Below are 19,064 nucleotides of genomic sequence, written 5' to 3'. Positions count from 1 at the left end.
CAGCCATCCCCATATGTGTCTGAGGTTTTTCTGCAGACAATTTCCAGTGTAAACATAGCTGTTGGCATACAAATGATTCAGTATCAGGATTACTGACTACACAGGAGGAAGGTGATATCAGAAAGTAGTTACTCAAAGTCAACACCGTGAATTGTGTTAAATGTAAATATTACTTACGTACTAATACTATTAATATAAATATGCATGATCAATCAGCAACAACGCCTTTAAAATTAGATATACAATGCTACGCCTAATTTATGCATACTTTATTGTGATGAAATGTCTTGATCAGGGCATTGGCAGTGCCATCATATCCCCTGCTTTTACTTGTGGCATGTTGTAGGACTCCCCTTGCTGTTTGGATTTGTATCTTCTGGTTGGGTCTAGGGTGTTGTGTGGATGATTTTTAGGAATCTTTGGATAAATGGTGGCCTGCGAGCACCGGACTTGATGGCCCAGAAGTCCCCTTCAAGTCCAACATTCATAAATGATAGAGCTGGTAACATTTTTGGTTCCAATTAGTGGAATTAATGCTGGTTTCTCTGGTTCACATTCATTGTTTCCAACTATCTTTTTATCTCTTATTCACTGTAAATAAATACTTCCTGCTCATCTTGCAACCAGCCTTCCCTGGTCCAGCCATTTCAGAGTAGATCCTCAGAATGAAAGCTTACAACTTCTCATTGGTAGTGTGTCAGGCTTTATTTAAAAATCAGCTCTCAGGTGTTAACTGAATACCTAATAAAGAATGTCTTGCATTTGAAAGCTTGTCTAACTTTATTTTAACCATGCAGTTGGTCCAAAAAGATATCACTCCAAAAAAAAAAATCCTTCCCTCTTGAATATCAAAGTCATCTGACTATGAAAGTTAAGCTTGGATAAGCAGACTGCTGTTCGAGTGGTCACTGCATGGATATAGGGAGAAGGGAGAGGATGTCTCAAGGAACCACCTGCTGCTTGAGGAATGCTACAGATGCCAACATCAGGAACATCGCTGTCCTGCAACACCGCTCCTTGAACTGGTCTTGAGTCCTTAAATTGGAAAATGCAGACATCCCACATATCCGTACTTTTTCACTGAATTATATAGTAATCACTTGGAGACAAGGTCCTTTGGGTAAACCTGATATCTTTTTGAAGATCTTTAAAAGATATCAGATTTACCCAAAGAACCTTGTCTGCTTGTAGCCTTAGACCAACACGGCTACAGCCTCCACCTATAGTGATCATTTAGGTTGGATATTAATGGGGCTTGTGTTTTGATATAAATACTTGAAAATATATTGAGAAACCCCAGCTTTGGCCTTTTCTACCTCTTGTAAGGCCTACACGCATGTCAGTTGGAGGTTCTAGTGTTTGAAATGCTTAAAGAAACATCAGGCATCACTGATCTGTTCACCAAGACAAGCTGAAGAGCCATTATTTACAACAGCATGACTGGTGGGAAATAAATACCAGGATCAGGAGAAACAATCCACGTTAGATATTGCTACCTCCTGAAACGTACTTGGCAGTAATTAAAATAGGTCATATTTACATAGGAACATGAAGGTGCGGTTGTGAAGTGCTAGCCACCTGTACTAGGTTAAGCAAGGTAGCACAGATAAGAATGTGCATGAAGATATAGCAGAACGGGTAACAGTGGGTGCGTCTACACGAGACGCTAACTGCGTAGTATCCTAATAACATTGCAGGGTAGCCTGCCGAGCAAAAACCGTGCTAATACGCTATTGCACAGTAGCATTAGGCTACTGCACAGTAAGTGTCACTAAAAACTTGTGCGCCAACGCTACTGCGCAGTAGTGCAGGTTACTGTGCACTGATTTACTACTTGGTTATCCAAGTACTAAACTTAATGTGCCATAACTATGACACATTAATGAATGTGTAGACATAGGCAGTGTACTCTAAGAGCCAGAGCACATATCCAAAATCCTGCTGGTGTGAGCAAATGCTAAAAGCCATGCTACAGCCTCTTCAGTGCTACTGTTACACCTATTAGCGAGTGATTAACTAAAGAGATATGCTGGCAAGTGCTACAACTGTACCTCTGTTCTGCTGTGTAGACAAAAAGACATATGTGTAACAAAGATAATGAAGAAGCCAGGGTAATCCATCCTCTCTAAAGTTAAAGAAAGATTAAGCAAGCTGATGAGAGAGTTCTGCTTCAGAACTGCCAAAATAATTAAAAGTGGATCTGCCTCAGCTCAAGAAAGAAAGGCGGGTTTTACCAGACAAGTGTCTTTCTAATGTGGAGCATTAAAAGGCAAGCACAGAAACTCCTAGAGCCTGTTCAGCCTTTCTATGATGATAAAACCCTGGCTTCACCACTGTATTTTGGATCGCTGCTTTAGGTATGTTGCATTCATAAATGGCTGGCGAGGCGTTAATAAATAATTGATGGTTTAATACATTATTAATGACTTGCTATAGAGTTCAACAGGTCAAAGACGGTTTATAACTCTGAGCAATTGTTACCAACACTGCTCACTGACAAGCTTGCACTCGGTTAAGAGTACATACTCTGCTTGTTTTTAATGTGCTAGTAGCATTCAATAATACTTTATAAACCCTTTATAAACTGCACAGAAAAGAACCCGCATTTTAAAATGTGTCTGTATTTGGTTATTGTTGCTAGAAATTCAAAGTGTGAGGGCTTTTTGGAAGGCAGAGGGAGAAGAGGAAGAAGTACAAGCCTCCGCTGCACAGCCTTTTTCAAGCTTTCCTGAAACTTCTGTAATGCAGTACAGCTAATAGGGTAAATTTGTTATTAAGGATTATGGGTCACATAAGTCATTATTATGGGCGACAAAGTCATTTTTTTTTGGCTGCGAGTATCTAATACTAGACATCATAATGGCTCCATCAAAGGTGTTAGCTTGTGAATTATATCAACTCCGCGCTCATAATGACCTGGCAGCGTTGAAACGGTATCGACAAAACTGAAGCAACACAGACTCTCTCAAATATTCCTTTTTGAAAATAATTTCTCTTCATATTTTCCTGGGCACACCAGACAAAATAATTGTTCTTGTTCACAGAGGATAAAATAATTTTCCTTCGGATTCTCTTTTACCCAGGGGAAATCTCTTTTTCCATCCGACTAAAGAGGTAATCTATTTTCTTTATCCTTCTACCCCAGTCCAGAGCAGTGTCAACATGGTTAACTAGATACCTGATAAAGCTGACAGCGTGTGCATCTCCGACAGAGCAGTTAAGAATATGATGTCAGTGGAAGTGACCCATACCATTGCACTGACATTACAGCATCCCCAGGAATGGCTATTATGATGCCAGTAGAGGTGTCTAATGCTGGTACAAAGCAATCTATGAAACAGCCTTGTGTAGTGGCTGTGGGGAAGAGCTAGTGCATTGATGCAGGTAGCAGCAAAGTTTTGCAGGGCTATCATGTGAGGCACAATACCATTTTTAGCAGTTCCTTTGACTTTATTTACCAGGCGGCTAAATTTGCAGTGAAGTGACTCTAACTGTGATGCAGGTTAAAACACAATGCCTGATCATTGCCTAGCAGGTGGAGCATTTTGAGAGTCAGGAAAGTTTATGAAACCTCTCCGTGCTACTCATTTCAAAGATTCCCCTTGCCTTTAATATTCCTCTATCTCAACCAGTGGCTCTCAATCTGTTTAGACTCAAGGCACCCCTTGTTAGACTTGAGGCACCCCTTGCAAAATGCCAGCTCTTCCTCTTCACTGGTTTTCTGACTACATAAAAATAACCGAAGTAGTCTTTTGTTGCACACAACTCTGAAAGACCACAACAGGAGAGAATGTTTGAACACTATGAAACCTCTGGGTATATATCTTGTGAATCACATTTGCACACCTAGCAGTCCTACCATTGCATGCCACCCTTGAAAAGATTTCAAGGTACCCTCCAGGTGCTGCAGTCCCCTGGTTAGGAATCACTGATTTGAACACTTAATAACTTATATGGCAGTTCCATCTTACTCTCTGAGCACCTTGCTAGGAGCTATAATGAGAAATGACAAGAATAATCATTGCATGTTTTCCCAGAGTAGTAACTGCTCAATCAGTAACTTCCCATGTCATGTTAATATTGCTCTTAGTGACTCATAGTGTTTTAGGCTTGGCCTATAGACAAAGTTGCAATGCCTCAATTAGAGGTGAACTGCTGCACTATTTCAGGTAAAGTAGTAACACAGCATGTACACATGTCAATCTACTTTACAGTGATTCAGTGTATTTAATGAGAGTAGTTGAAAGCAAGGTAAAACAGGAATCGATGTCGATGCATATGTACACACACAAAGTTATACCGGTTGAATAGACAGATGCAATATCTTACCTTTAATTAAACCCATACAGCCCTTACTTATCTCTATCACAGAAAAGAGCACCAATCTCTGCAAAATGAGAGGAGCAAGATGTGCAACTGTCCTATACTTACATTCCCTTTCCTTACTTCAGGTCATTTTAGAGGTAAACCTGGTCCTAATTTTCAGCAAAAAGAAATCACATATGAAGTCAAGCCACAAAACTGTACTGTGGAGGAGAGAGCATTTCTAACACTTGAAAAGACATGGCATCATGTGCTTACATGGTAGGAAGCCCTTTCTTCTCTGTCCATTGGACGGGTGACGTACATCCTGCCAGATACGGGATCAATGCTGAAGACTTCCATAGGAGGCTGGTCGGCTCCTACTCCAGTGATGCTGTATCTGATGTGGATCTCACTGTCCTTATCAGAACGAATCTGGATAAAATATCAAGGATAGTAATCATTTAGTTATGGAGAAAGAGTCATGGCATCACTGTTCAAAAGGCTTTACAGTAAGAGCCCGACCCCGCAAGCCTGCTGTAAACTTCACTCGGTGACTTGTAGAAGCAGATTTTGGACATAAACCCATCTAGTTTAAGAAGTTTGAATGGATTTTGCCCCCCACTTCTTTACAAATGCCCCTCTGGAAAGCAGAATACAAAACTGCCTGACATGCTTTTCCTGAGTCTCAGAACTCCATGCACAATTTATTCACTTGCACAGCCAACTGCAATGATTAAATTATGTATGCAAATAACCAGGGCTGAGATTTTTAAGTGGTCTTGGGGAACTGGGCTCCAAGCTCCTTGGAAAACCCTGGCATGGCCCTCAAGTTGGGCATACAGGTCTATATCTTTCAGAGCAAACGTAAATATGAGTTATGTGCTAATACTATTACTATAAATACGCATTATCAATCAGCAACAAAGCCTTTAAAATTAGACATATAATTCTATGCCTAATTTATGCACACTTTATTGTGATGAAATGTCTTGGGACTAGGGATGCCTTGGAGTCACCTTGATGCAAACTGAGCTTTCGGGAAGGCCACCCTCTAAAAAAAATCCTGTTCAAGACATTTGAAGACAGGGCCTCAAAAACAGGTGCACAATCATTAGTTTTGGACTTTCAGGCATTCTAGCTCTGCACCCACACATGCAGCTGGAAATCTGAATATCCAGGTCATTATGTCACCCATCATAAAAGCTTGCTAGCTTGTTAATGCAGAGTTGAGGATGCCTTTCAGGATGCCACCATTACAATGAATTATTTCTTAAGGGAAAAAGCATTGAAGCATTGCTTTTGAAACGCACTCCTTCCCTTCCTCCCACACCTTGAGAAATACACAACAAATCAAATCTGGCACGAAGCATTACATGAACTTTGAGTACGTAGACAAGAAAATAAAACAGTAGGCTCAGATGTTACCCTAGCAACCTTGACTATCTCTTTAAATCTTAAATCTAGTTAATTTTCAGATCAGCCGGTTAAAGAAGCTCCCGTAACATCAGGCCTTTTTCTGAAGGAAAAGGCAAGGAACAAGGTGCAAATAAACAAGCCCCCACTCCCTCACTGTCACAAACTGTCTGGTGAGCATCAGGGTGACATGTGTATATTCCTTCCCTTCCCTTCCAGCTTTCTGCATGCAATAAATTAGTGGGAAGATAATAAAAATCCATCTTGTAGCCGTATGCCTTTGATATGGCAGCTGCAGTCTCTGAAAAGCCTGAGCACTTTAATACAGTACACAGGAAGCACAAATTAAGAATTCCTATTCTAGGTGATGGGAGGTGGTTTGCCAGGGGAGAGGAGGATGGGTTTACTGAACAGAGTTTGGAAAGGGGGTGGGCTACTACTCAGATACCCTCTTAGACAGAACCTATTGGTACCACTTTTGCCTCCTGATTCAGGTCTGACAAGATGCTGGATGTGCGATAATAAAAGAACGTAGATGAGCAACTCTGAGTATCCTCTGTGCTTTTGCCCAGAATCGGTACTTCATTTGCATCCTGTTTTTGTGGACTGATTCCATGTAGCAGCCTGCTAGCTTTAACAGCTATTAATCTTAGTTATCACTAGAAATGACCAGGATTGATTCTTTCTGGACCTATGTTTCTGGACTGAAGGTGAGTGAAGATGGGAAGGCTCATCAGTCTCTCCGCTGCAGGATTCACTGCTTATTCAGGTTGTTAGTACCGAGAATAACCGATTGGAGTTACGCTTGCATGGCAGTTTAGAGTAGGTACAAGGGACATTTTCTACATGCCCTCAACCTGCCCATGCCATACAAGCACCTAGCCAGTTGCATTAGTGAATTTTTGGGTGCAAACAACTAACTTTCAACTTGGCTTGCAGAACCCTGGATCTCAAGATTGCACATTTTAAGGGGCCAGCTTTCACTCTGGTTACTGGGCAGCGGTCTAGGATTGAACATAGGTGAAATGCTGCAGAAAGTAGCTCCATTCAAGAAGCTCAACCTTTAGCAAAAATGCTTTTCATAAATAAAAATGCATGCTCATAGACAGACCTATCAACAGAAAGCAGGATGAAGATAAGTCTGAAAGCCTCTCGAAGGCATTGCTAGGCCTTCTGTTTTGAGTGACCCTTTCCTTAGGAAGGCTGGAAGGAGAACAGGAGTTGCCCTACCAAAACTGATAATAGTTTGGGGACTCAGTCTCGGGTATAACTCATAGATTCTGCAATTTCACAGAATTGATGCATCAGTGAACACCTCAATGTGCAGATGGCTAGCCACGGGCAAGCAAGGTCTCTGAGACATTCACCTGCCTTGTCTGAACGAAGCTACAGTACAAACACAAGAACTTGTTAAATTCTAATTCTATCCTCTGGGCTGAACACACAATCATGTTAACAGGGTTTATCAGCAGGAAGTGGACTATCGAACATTACCAAACTGGAGAAGGAAAGGACCAAGAGGCTCGAAGCAGGAGTTTCAGAGGCGAACCCATGGGTAGGTATGGCATCTTGGGCACCCTAAAAGGCCTTGATGAAAGTCTCAGAAATGCTCAGAAGTGGTATGACAAGGTACTTTGGGTAAACCCGATATCTTTTATTAGACCAACTCCAATATCTTTTATTAGACCAACTCAAACAGACCAACTGTATTTGAGGTGGTCTAATAAAATATATCAGATATACCCAAAGGATCTTGTCTGCCTATGTCCTTAGACCAACACGGCTCCAACCTACACCCTTGAAACACAGGAGTGGTAAGGAAAGGAAACTGAGGCAGGGGATGGGCATACAGGTGTTTTATTGTTTTTACCTAGACGCTCTAGATCTGCACATTGCTTGTGCTCTCTGAAGAGTTACTGTCTCAAAAACTTCTGTAAAATCTGGGTGGTATATACTGCACCTGCTATACATCCCTGAAAAGATAAACTATAAACCAGAGTGCCTGCACGTATGAAACAAAGGAAACGAGATGTGGGTAAGGAACTGGGGTGTCTTTGTGGGGGTTTGCACTGCTCCTCAGGGGCACAGGGCAGCTGGACCATAAGGTCCCACTTTGGCAAAGGGCTAACAGACCATCTGTAACCAGGACGTGTGCAAAAGAGGTCAAAGAAGCCCAGTGCAGGAAAATACCCAACTCCATGGGAACCCTAACAGCTATGGGCCCAACACAATGGGACCCAAACTGAGCAGCAGGAGGAACAGTCAGAAAGGACAGCTTGATTTCCGCTGTGAAATGGATGCAGACATTTAGACAGAAAACAGCTCCCATACCTGGGAATGAAAACAGAAGAAATGATGAGGTGAACTGAGAGCTGAGGAGGTGAGCGGTGTTGTTTTTTTTAAATCTATTTCCTGCTCCACATTGTGCCCATGTACATGTACGGAGAAAGACAGAGGCAGAGAGGAGGTGGCTGGATTTGAATATCTGCTCCTATGTTTGACTCTGAGGACATACACAGGCAGAGCCTCCCCGTGCTCTGCAGAAAGCTATGTACAATTTAACAAAGTGCATGCTTTAAGGATTCCCTGCTTTTCTTTTATTAGATTTAATGAGGGTTAAGCTGTCCATATGTAAATCACTGCAGATCCAGGAGATGAAATATACCATGAGATGCATCTGAGTTGTCCAACTGTAGTAAGAAAATCTATGAGATAATTATACTGCATTAAGCTAAAGGACGATAGCGGGATAAATGTTGCAAATGCTCAGCAGTGACTCATTGTTTGTCGTGCACCATGAACCCACGACTGTGGCTGGCGACTTACCTGCACTTCATTTCATTTCCAGTACAACAACAAAGCTACTTGGGGTTCCAGATAAATTAGAGAAGGAGAAGTGGCATTTGTCACAGAAAGCCACAACACCAGCGACAATGCAACATAGTGTGTCTTACCAGCGGTGAAATGTTCACCGTGTAAAAGCACATGTATTTGGTATCAGACCCTGCAATTTTAACACACTTAATGACATTATTTTTGAAAAAGAAAATGTATTTTAAAGTGATCCTGTAACATTTTGGCCAAATGCCTTCATTTGCGTAACTCCCAGGGTACAATTTAGCAAATCTGGTCGAGGACATAAGAACGTTACGTGACTACAATATACGGTCTATTTATTTTGTTGAAACCATGACTGAACCAGTTTACCATAAGAAAAAAAAATCACTGTTTCAGGGAATTTACTAGATTGGGTTTAAAATCACTGTTTTGGGGAACTGATTTGATCAGGAGAGAGTAGCTTTTCCTGTTATTTATGTCTGGTAAATGAGAAAACCAGAGCACATTCTTATAATAGTATGAGTGAAGAATACACACAGGCATTTTATTCACTTACCTTTCAGTTTATAATGCAACTGAGAATTATGCTAGATTTTTTGGTTTATAGAACAGATGGTGAAAGGTTCGTTTTCTTGAAATTTATTAATGTATTTTCAAATTTTATTATTGTAACATTGAGCCCCCTGAGCTTCGAGGGCCGGTTGCGCTAGATACTGCACAAATAGGTATAAAGGCATACTTAAGAGATGTGCAAGTTAATTTATGAGGCTTGGTAATCATTCTAACAGGGATTTGTTCATTATATGATGGCTTTCACTCTCAACAAATAAGTAGGAGGGAAGTTGGCTTTTTGGGTCGATGATTAGATCAGTAATTAAAAATAGAGAGATCATTTGATTGAGACTGAGGACGGTAGATTTCCATAGATCTATGTTGTGATACGGCTCCCCCACATCGTGGGGAAACTCCATATTCTGTATTTTGCCAAAATATTCCATATTTTGCCAAAATATGGAATACCACCAAGGGAGGTGGTGCTGTGCCCCTTCCTTGGAGATATTTAAGAGGAGACTCGGCCAACACCTGGCTGGGGTGACTCCAGCACGCTTTCCTGCCCAGGGAAAGGGGGTTGGACTCGATGATCTAATAGGTCCCTTCGACCCTAAAATCTATGAAATCTATGAAATTGTTCTGCAATGTGAAGTTGTCTCCACAGTTTTCTGGCGAGGTAGAGAACCATTTTACACATGGACGACAGAAGCACACAGAGCTTGAGCGACGTGACCAAGGCCAAAAATGAAGTCACATCTGGAGTCCCACTCTACCAGTGTTACCTAACCAGACAGCTTTGCTTTCTTAACGAGATGCATTATAAATTAACCTGCACTGTGCTTGAAGCCTGGCTGAGTCATCTAAACTGAAGTATAATCATTCAAATCATTTCCCACTTTATAAGTGGAAAGGGTCAGCATCTTACTCTGCTCCTACTTACACCAACATAAAGCCAGAATAACTGGAGATCGGGGGATTTCACAGATGCGACAGCAAAAGGAGAATACATCATTTTTACAGCCAACATTCATGGAAAAGTATGTTGTAACCTTGATATAAAACTTCTGTGGTTCTGTTGTCACATTTGATTTTGTGGTTTGCAGTAACATTGTATCTTAATGGGCTTCCCCTTGGCATGCTAAGTAGCCTGTTTGTGGTACAGGACTTCATCTCACTTTTTAGAGGAAATCTTTAGGGTCATGAGCTTCCATCAGCCTTTAATGTGCTGCTGTGATCTTCCTGCAGGGTTTTTTTTTATAGGGCGAGATTTCAATTTAAGGGCTTGCTTGAGGAAACAGGCTTTATCACTCTGTTTTCCTCCTATTAATCATAATCTTCATGTTCTCTTAGTGGTCCCGATCCCTTCCTTGGATTTAATAATTACTAACCTTTCCATCCTACAGGACAACAGTTGGAATAGCTGTTCTCTGAAGGTGACTTGTGCTGCTTGCTGCATGATGAGGGATAACAAGAACTGCGAGCTGCTGAGGATTGTATGCTAGGCCCTTTGGAGAACACCAGACTCATATTGCAACTGACAATACAATGTAATGATATACAGCAGCTTTAATTCACTCAGTGGAGTAACAATGGATTATGGTATGTCACGATATAATATAATATAACTTGGACTTATGCAGAATAGTTGCTTTTTGCTACACGGCAAGAGGAAACCCATTGTAAAGGAAGGTGCAATGATGGTGCATGGATAGAATATACTACACCAGCTACACTCGCCAAAATCTACACTGCTGGCATAGACAAGCTGGCATGGCCATCCACCAATCAGGTGCTTGCATGGGCAAGGAAGTTGCTTGCATGCACAAAAGAAATGACATTTTGTGGCAGCAGGGTCTGATTTTTGTGGGATCTGGTTTTGATATCTTGGCTCTTTCATCTCTACCATAAAACACTTATTTCTCAAAGCAACTTGACAACGACTCTTTTAACAGATCTTGTGCTTTTGGCACCTGTGCTGCTGCACATAGCATAAAGTTCATTAGCCACAGCACACGGAGGCTGATTTCCTCTTTCTGCATGACAGTATTTGCATTTGTGTCCATAGGGACATTTCTCCTTTTAGTGACACAGTTGCTTCCTGCATTTTGGAACAGTCGGTTTCTCCCTAGGAAGATGATCATCAAGAGGCATGGATTTTGTGTCTTCATATATTGCAAGCACACACTTATCTTGCTTCAGATGCTCACAAGCTGCCAGACCTAAAGATGGTGCCACCTACCTAGGTAACACAATGAATGGATGGTTGTACACTCTGTTATTCTACTGGATGCTATCAATACATCTTCTTTCCAGTGGTATATTTGGGTGCCTATACACATGCTCTGATGTGGTCTAATTAGAATGTGTTGGAGCAGACTTGATTAATTGAGTCTGCTGGTGGGTTTTAATTAGAACACTCCAGTGTGCTGCAGTGTCATGTGTATTCAGTGTCTTGCATTTCAAAATGGTGGTGGGGTGCTTTACCTAAACCTTGTTGAACAAGCTTTAGTTAAAGTGCCCCGACTACAATTTGAAATGCGGGATGCTGAGTACATGTGACACTGTGGCATTTTAATTACAGCAGCTGTCTGAGCTGCTCTACTTAAAATGCCCTCCCCCCCACCTTTACCCTGAAGCATGTGTATAGGCAGCTGTAGTTCCTGAATAGCCAGTCATTCTAAGATTGGTTGGACCCACTCTTTTACTTTTGATTTTAATTTTCTATATTGATGCTCTGGTAAAATATTAACCTCAGCTCCTGTGTCCAATTTAAATGAAACAGTTGTTCCTTGTCCTTGCCCTGGCAAAATCTAGTCCCTTTCATGGATTTTGCTTTTCTTGCATCTGTATAAAGCTCTTCTGATATTCTCTCAGCTGTGCACACTTGAGGTTTTTGTGTTTGGGATCTGCAGCCCCTGGCAACACAGGGCGTCTAAGAGCTGATCTAGCTGAAGTGTTACATGTATTCAGTGTCCCGTGCTTCAGAATGGCAGCAGGGGTGCTTTAACGGAAGCTCATCTGATGAGCTTTAGTTAAAGCTCCCCAGCCGACATTTTGAAACACGGGGATGCTGAATACACATGATGTGGAGGCTGCTGGAGCATGCTAACGAACACACTCCAGCAGACTCGATTAATCCAGTCTACTCTGATTTGTACTAATTAGCACATGTTGGAGCAGAGATACATCACATGCATAAGTGCCCATTGTTCCTCTTGTTAGCATTAAAATAGAACTTTCCAAATGCAGCACAATGTGTGCGGCCATGTTGCTTTTCACACCTGGTACACATCTGCTTATTTGCTCTCTCCCTTTGCATTCTCCTTGCCAGTGGCAAATTCTACAGTCACGTAGGAATTTCCATGCTGTATGGTGGCTTTTTCTGCCTAAATTCATTCGTGCCTACTGCATGCTTCCTTTACGTGTACTCAGCTCTGTAGCCTGGGCCTTCACTGTTTCTTCTACCTTGTACATTTGGGTAGTCTCTTCTAGGGACAAATCTCCCTCATGCAATAGCTTTTCTTGTAATGTAGTGTCTTCAGTGCCACAAATAATCCTCTCTCTGCTCAGATTCTGTCAAACTCCCAGAACCACAATTCTTACTCAGTCTCTTTAGTTTAGTAACATGCTGGTCTATACTCTGTTCTATTGTTAGTTCATGAAAAAAATATATCAGTGTCTTTCAAAGGTCTAATTCTTTTTTGGCATGCAGTACTCCTGATTTTCATATTCTGATCTTTTTTGAAGGTACAGGTGGTATAAATAGCCAGGGCTCCCTCCCCTACAACAGGCAAGAAGATTGAGGATTTGACTATCATTTTTCTCTGCCCCTGTGACTCATAAGTACTACTCAAACCTTAGTCTAAATGCTCTGCAGTTTTCTGCTATACTGCCCAACATAAGAAGGGCAGGGGGAGGATGCAAAACTTCCATGACTAACTATCCTTTTACTTGTACTATAACTGTGTAGGGAAATCACTTGCAGAGACTTGGTACTGAACCAACTAGTTCAACTTAGACTGAAGCACATAAGTGTCCAGGAGACTAAACAGCGTGTCTTTTCACATGGCTGCATTGCTCTACTTTTTCCCCCATTTCCAACTTTTTTTACAGTTTAGATCTCAAATTCTTTCAAGTTCTTTCTCATTTGCCACTCCTGACACCAGTTAGTGATCACTGGGTTCCATAAACGAAGGCATATAATGAATGAGAAGAACTAACAACACCAAACTTTATGGAGCAGTAGGCAACCTCTGCAGATCCTTGGTCTCTCTCTAACTAGGTAGCCTGAAGGGTCATCTTTCAATTCCCAACTTGTACAGTCCTCTAAGTAAGGGATCATCTCTAAATTATAACTTCTTGAGGCTGAGCAATAATTTTCCCCAGCTTGGAAATCTTGATTTTCTCTGCAGCATGGGGTCTTGATGATCTGCTAGGACCTTTTGGGCACAGGTCACCTAATTGATACCTTGCTGTTGCAAATGCCTTGAGCATTGGTAGCATGTAATTCTGTCCTGTTCTCTGCCTGTACATAAGTGTTACTCTCCTGAACACTTACGCCATGGGCAGGCAATTATTTGGGGTGAAGGGCCGCTTACTGAGTTTTGGCAAGCCATCGAGGGCCACATGACAGGCAGTCAGAGGCAGATAAATATTAATTTTCTAAATTTTTTAGGTGCCCCATGGGCCAGAAAGAATGGCCTGGCAGACTGCATCTGGCCCGTGAGCTGCATTTTGTCCACCCCTGACTTATGCACTCTAGTCAAGCTCAAGCTAATTGGTTCAATATTGGGGCTCTAGATGAAATTTAACACCCTAAGATGCAGAGGAGATCAAACTGGAGAATAAAAGGGTTGCTCCTGGCCTTAAACTTTATAAAACAATTACATTCAGCCCTTTAGAATTTAGGGACCTTCACTGACATGAGTTGGAGTTGTACAAGGTCAAGATTTCTCCCAAGAACTTAGCTGACAAGTATATAGTGCAATTCCTAGGATGACATTCCTACTTAGCAATGTAACTAGGCAAAGCAAAACAACCTATTAATATTTGGTTTCAAATTGCATGTGCAAAGACAACTGAAAAATAACACTTTTTATAAGTACTACAGCCTGTTCTACTACTCTACCCTGATGGCATTTTGAGATAAACCTCCAAAAAATCCTCATTCCCCAAACCTGAATGTAAAATACTAAGATGTAACATTCGTATTTACGGGACCTGTAGCTACTTCTGCCTGATAGTTTGCTTTATAAAATACATTATAATTATTAATGGCCACACAGAGCAGTGTCAATGCTAAGCAATGAAAATCTTTTATTATTAAGCTCTTAGCTATTTTGCCCATTACAAGGACCAAATTAAAAATAATTGAAGGATATATTTTATCATGCATTCAAAATGTTCTGTGGAAATCAAGAAATGCAAACATATTCAAATCCTTTAAATGAGCACGCTTAAGAGTCAATTTAAGCATTCCAAGTTTGGCTCATTAATTTTAGTGGAAATATTTTAATTCAGCTACATCTTACTGCTTATTAAAATCCCTACTAAGGATTTATTCAGAAAAAAATACAACCTGAATCTGCGACACATTTAAGAGTCATTTGTGTAAACGTTCTCAGCTACAATTTCACCATCTCTTTACAAATCAGTAAAAAGACAGATTTCTAACATTGCAGCTCCAATCATACTAGTGCACATTGACTTTTAAACACATTTGGTTTCAGTAAGCGTGTTCAAAAGTCAAATGGACAGAGAAAAATTGAGACAAATTTAGAGAACCAATTAGGTTAGGTTAATATTTATTAACTTCTGTCCTCTGTTATTATACCTTCTAGTGATCCCACACTGCTTCACAGAAAGAGAAATGCAAAAGAAAGATGCTGTATAAATGCTGCTGCTGTCTCTTCAGGAGTCTGTCTTTGCTGTATCTTGAAAAGAGAAATCCTTGGATTTGAAAGGAAACTTCTACCATGGTTAAGCTAAAGGAGAATTCTCATTAAGTGCCGGAGAGGTAATAGCCCTCAGATCTCCAGCCATTATTATGGCCAAGATCAAGTGTGGTTCTTAGGTTCCCATGAAGGCAGAGTCTAGAAATTGGAAAATAGGGAAAAGACTTTGATTGCTTCTAAATGGTAGTACTGTAACTAAGATGGGGGAGGGACTGGGGCACCAGATCTGGGTGCCGACTTTGGGCAGAGGGGGTACAAAAAATAGCTTCAGTGCTGCGGGATCAGCTGTCACCACCAGGGTTAAGCTGCTGATTTCTTCTTTTATGTAATGACTCGCTACCCATTGTTGGGCTAATACTAACATTCCCATGGTCGATTTTGAGACTCACTGGGGTAAGCTTGATTCTTCAGTCTGATCTGTTCTTACGCCTGGTTCAATCCTCCTATGCCCCCTGGAAAGTCTTCTATCCTGGTGATATATTCAGTTTGCTTAACTTCATGCTGAAGGAGGACAAAATAAATGAATTTAGTTCAAGACCAGCCTTTGTTTGCAAAGCAGCCATTTATAGGCCTGGTTTATGGACTCTGCTTGCGTGAAAGGAAACACAACCCTGCCAAATGCTAAAATACTACGAGAAAAACCACAGAGCATCTACCACATTTGTTTGCAGCTTTCTAGCAAATAGAGGTGTTCCTCACACACCTCTGGAAGTCAGCTGACCTTTTCATTCCTCACCTTTTAGCAGGACACATCCATTTCCCCTGCACTGACCATTTGAGTGGTTGGCTAAGACAATTTCCCCCAAGGGACAGCCCTGCCCAATATGGTATGGGACGGCCAGAGCGAGGGAGAACTATTACCCCACATTAATGTTGACCATGTGAAGAAACACCTTGAGAGGTTGGACACCTTCAAGTCAGCTGGCCCAGACAGCTTACACCCCAGGGTACTTAAGGAGCTGGAAAGCATCATAGCTCGGCCACTGGCACAGATCTTTGAGATCTCGTGGTGCTCAGGTGAAGTGCCCAAGGACTGGAAGAAGGTCAATGTGATGCCTATCTTGAAGTAAGGGAGAAAAGTAGATCCAGGGAACTACATGCCCATCAGCCTGACCTCCATCCCCAGGAAAATCTTAGAGAAAATCAAAGAGACCATTCTTGACGAACTGTCTGAAGGCAACTTCTTGAGGGATAGCCAGCACGGGTTTGTTGAGGGTTGGTCTTGCCTGACCAACCTCATCTCCTTCTATGACCAGGTGACATATCACCTGGACAAGGGAGAAGACATTGACATCATATATCTCAACTTAAAAAAGCTTTCAATCTGGCATTCCATGATCGTCTTATAGAGAAACTGGCTAACTGCAGCCTCGGCTACATCACAGTTTGCTGGCGGGGGAATTGGCTTCGAGGTCAGACCCAGAGGGTGGTAGTTGATGGAAGTCAATCATTGTGGTGCACTGTGACCAGTGGGGTCCCTCAAGGTTCAGTTCTTGGGGCTATCCTTTTCAACATCTTCATTAACGATGTGGTCATTGGAGTCAGGAGTGGACTGGCCAAGTTCGCCGATGACACCAAACTTTGGGGTGAAGCATCCACACCCGAGGACAGGATGGTGATCTAGGGTGACCTTGACAGGCTCAGAAAATGGGCATATGAAAATCTGATGGCCTTCAACTCTGAAAAATGCAAGGTACTCCACCTTGGGAAGAAAAACCCGCAGTATGCTTCTAGGCTCGACAGTGCTACACTTGCTAGCACTGTGGCCGAAAGGGACTTGGGGGTCATGACTGACCACAAGATGAATCTAAGCCAGCGATGTGATGTTGCAGCTGGCAAAGCAAGCAAAACTCTGGCTTGCATCCATAGATTCTTCTCCAGCAAATCCCAGGATGTCATCCTCCCGCTGTACTCGGCCATGGTGAGGCAGCAACTGGAGTACTGCATCCAGTTTCCGGCTCCACAACTTAAAAAGGATGTGGAGAAGCTTGAGAGAGTCCAGAGAAGAGCCACGTGCATGGTCATAAGTCAGGAAAACAGACCTTATGATGGGAGGCTGAGAGCCATGGGACTCTTCAGCCTGGAAAAGCGCAGGCTCAGGGGTGACTTAGTGGTTGCCTATAAGTATATAAGGGGTGTGGATCTGGGGGAATGCCTGTTCACCAGAGCACCCCATGGGATGACAAGGTCAAACAGTCACAGACTTCTCCAAGACTGTTTCAGGCTGGACATAAGGAAGAATTTCTTTACAGTCCGAGCCCCCACGACCTGGAATAGACTGCCACCAGAAGTGGTGCGAGCACCTACTCTGGACTCCTTCAAGAGTCAATTGGACATCTATCTTGCTGGGATCCTGTGACCCAAGTTGACTTCCTGCCCCTGGGGCAGGGGGCTGGACTCGATCTTCTGATGTCCCGCCAGCCCAAATGTCTATGAAATCTATGACATGTACTAAATTGTGCGGTGGCTTCTGAGCTTCCAATGTTTGGCAGGTTTTTGGCATCGGTGAGTCTCTGTTCGCCAAAGAACTGTGCTCCAACTCAGCCTCTCCTTAGGCCAGTTTCAATTCATGAATAGGAGCCCATATGGATCTGATTCCCCTGGTCTCGTCCCATGCTCATGAAAAGCATCGATTCCCTGCATTTGTTTCCTTTCCTCTGAGGTTTTTCTGGACTGTTTGTTTAGCTTTTCTTCTTTGCGTCTCGTAGAGGAAAAGAAGGGGAAGATGCACAAGGGGAAAGGGAAAGTATAAACCAGGCACAGAGTCAAGGAAACTTCAATGTGTGACTGAAAAGCTCCTTTCCCAGTACAATCATCTGAGATATTACAAGACCGCAAGACTTGGCAAAGCTGCAGTTATAACTGCAGTGGGCACCAGCTGCTTTCTAGCCTTGTTCTGATACCATTTACAACAGCACAACAGCTGCGTTTCAGTTGTCGGGATGCTGCAGGACTGAGGGTATGTCTATATAGCACAATATAATGCTGTGCAGGGATCGAGTGTGTGGCACCATCAGGGCTAATAAACTCTGCTTCTCAGCAGGGCTAATTAGGCTTTGTGATGAACCATGCTAACACAACCATACTGCTTCCAGTACCTGAGTTAGCTTGCTGAGAGCTAGCTTAGATATCTCGACACAACACTGTATCACCCAAACAGATGCAAGGGAGGACTCATATGGCACACGGACTTTCTGTACACACATCGGGCGATGCCAAAGTTTAAAGAGAGGATTAGGGACCTGCAGTACCTGTCAGTAGAGGCCAACGCCATCAGGTCTCCTTTTCTTTCCCAGGCAAGATTCAGTAAACTGTAATTTGTCGCATGGTCTTCCTAATTAGCTAATTAAGCAATCTTCATTGCTTGTTATTATGAAGGTCAAAAAGCTAATGTAACTGCAAGGGGAACTGGCCAAAGCTAATGGGCCCTCCACGTGTAACATTAATTGATACTGGACAGCAATTTCTTGAGCAACATGTACTTTTCTCCTCTTGTTTTGGAACATACTTGTTTTTGGATTGAAAAACCGCATCGTGTTGTCGAAACCACAAAATGATACAAGAGAAAGGGAAACGGGTTGGTAAAGAACATGATGAGACAATCTAGGACGCATAGCACATTACAAGTGTTTTTCATATGGCGGAAATCTTGCGGCCAAAAGCCATGGACCAAGCTTCCTAGTCAGGCCTCTTGTCTGGAGTTACTAGCACACCAATTAGTTGGTGTAAAGAGGGTTATCTTCCATGCAGCTGCCCCAGTCCCCACCCACAGAAGGTTTGGCTCTGGGATCTTTCCTGAAAATACTGGAGTAGTTTCCTGTAGTCCAACCTCGATCATGTAGAGTACCAAAATGAAGGGGCTACTAGCAAGCGGGGACTCCTTCCTTTTTTATCAGTTAATGAAGGGCTCGTTTCCTGACATAGGTTTCAGTCCCACAATCCTCCCTCTGAGCCCTCCCTGCAAGCCCCTTTTGCCTCAGAGTCAGTGCCAGGGAAGTTAGG

The 19,064-nt window shown here is 42.4% G+C and overlaps 1 protein-coding gene across 1 annotated transcript in view; it reads right to left on the bottom strand.

Moving 5' to 3' along the window:
- Nucleotides 1-19,064, bottom strand: part of CDH4 (cadherin 4) — a 611,276-nt gene that overhangs the window by 130,108 nt on the left and 462,104 nt on the right. Inside the window, exon 5 of the mRNA XM_019548218.1 lies at nucleotides 4,582-4,737. Coding sequence (XP_019403763.1) covers nucleotides 4,582-4,737 — 156 coding nt within the window. The remainder of the gene's footprint in view (nucleotides 1-4,581; nucleotides 4,738-19,064) is intronic.

This window comes from Crocodylus porosus, unplaced genomic scaffold (genome assembly GCF_001723895.1).
Source record: "Crocodylus porosus isolate Cpor-Errol unplaced genomic scaffold, CroPor_comp1, whole genome shotgun sequence".
In the NCBI taxonomy this organism is placed as follows: domain Eukaryota; kingdom Metazoa; phylum Chordata; order Crocodylia; family Crocodylidae; genus Crocodylus; species Crocodylus porosus.
This window is presented reverse-complemented; position numbering and strand designations above follow the sequence as displayed.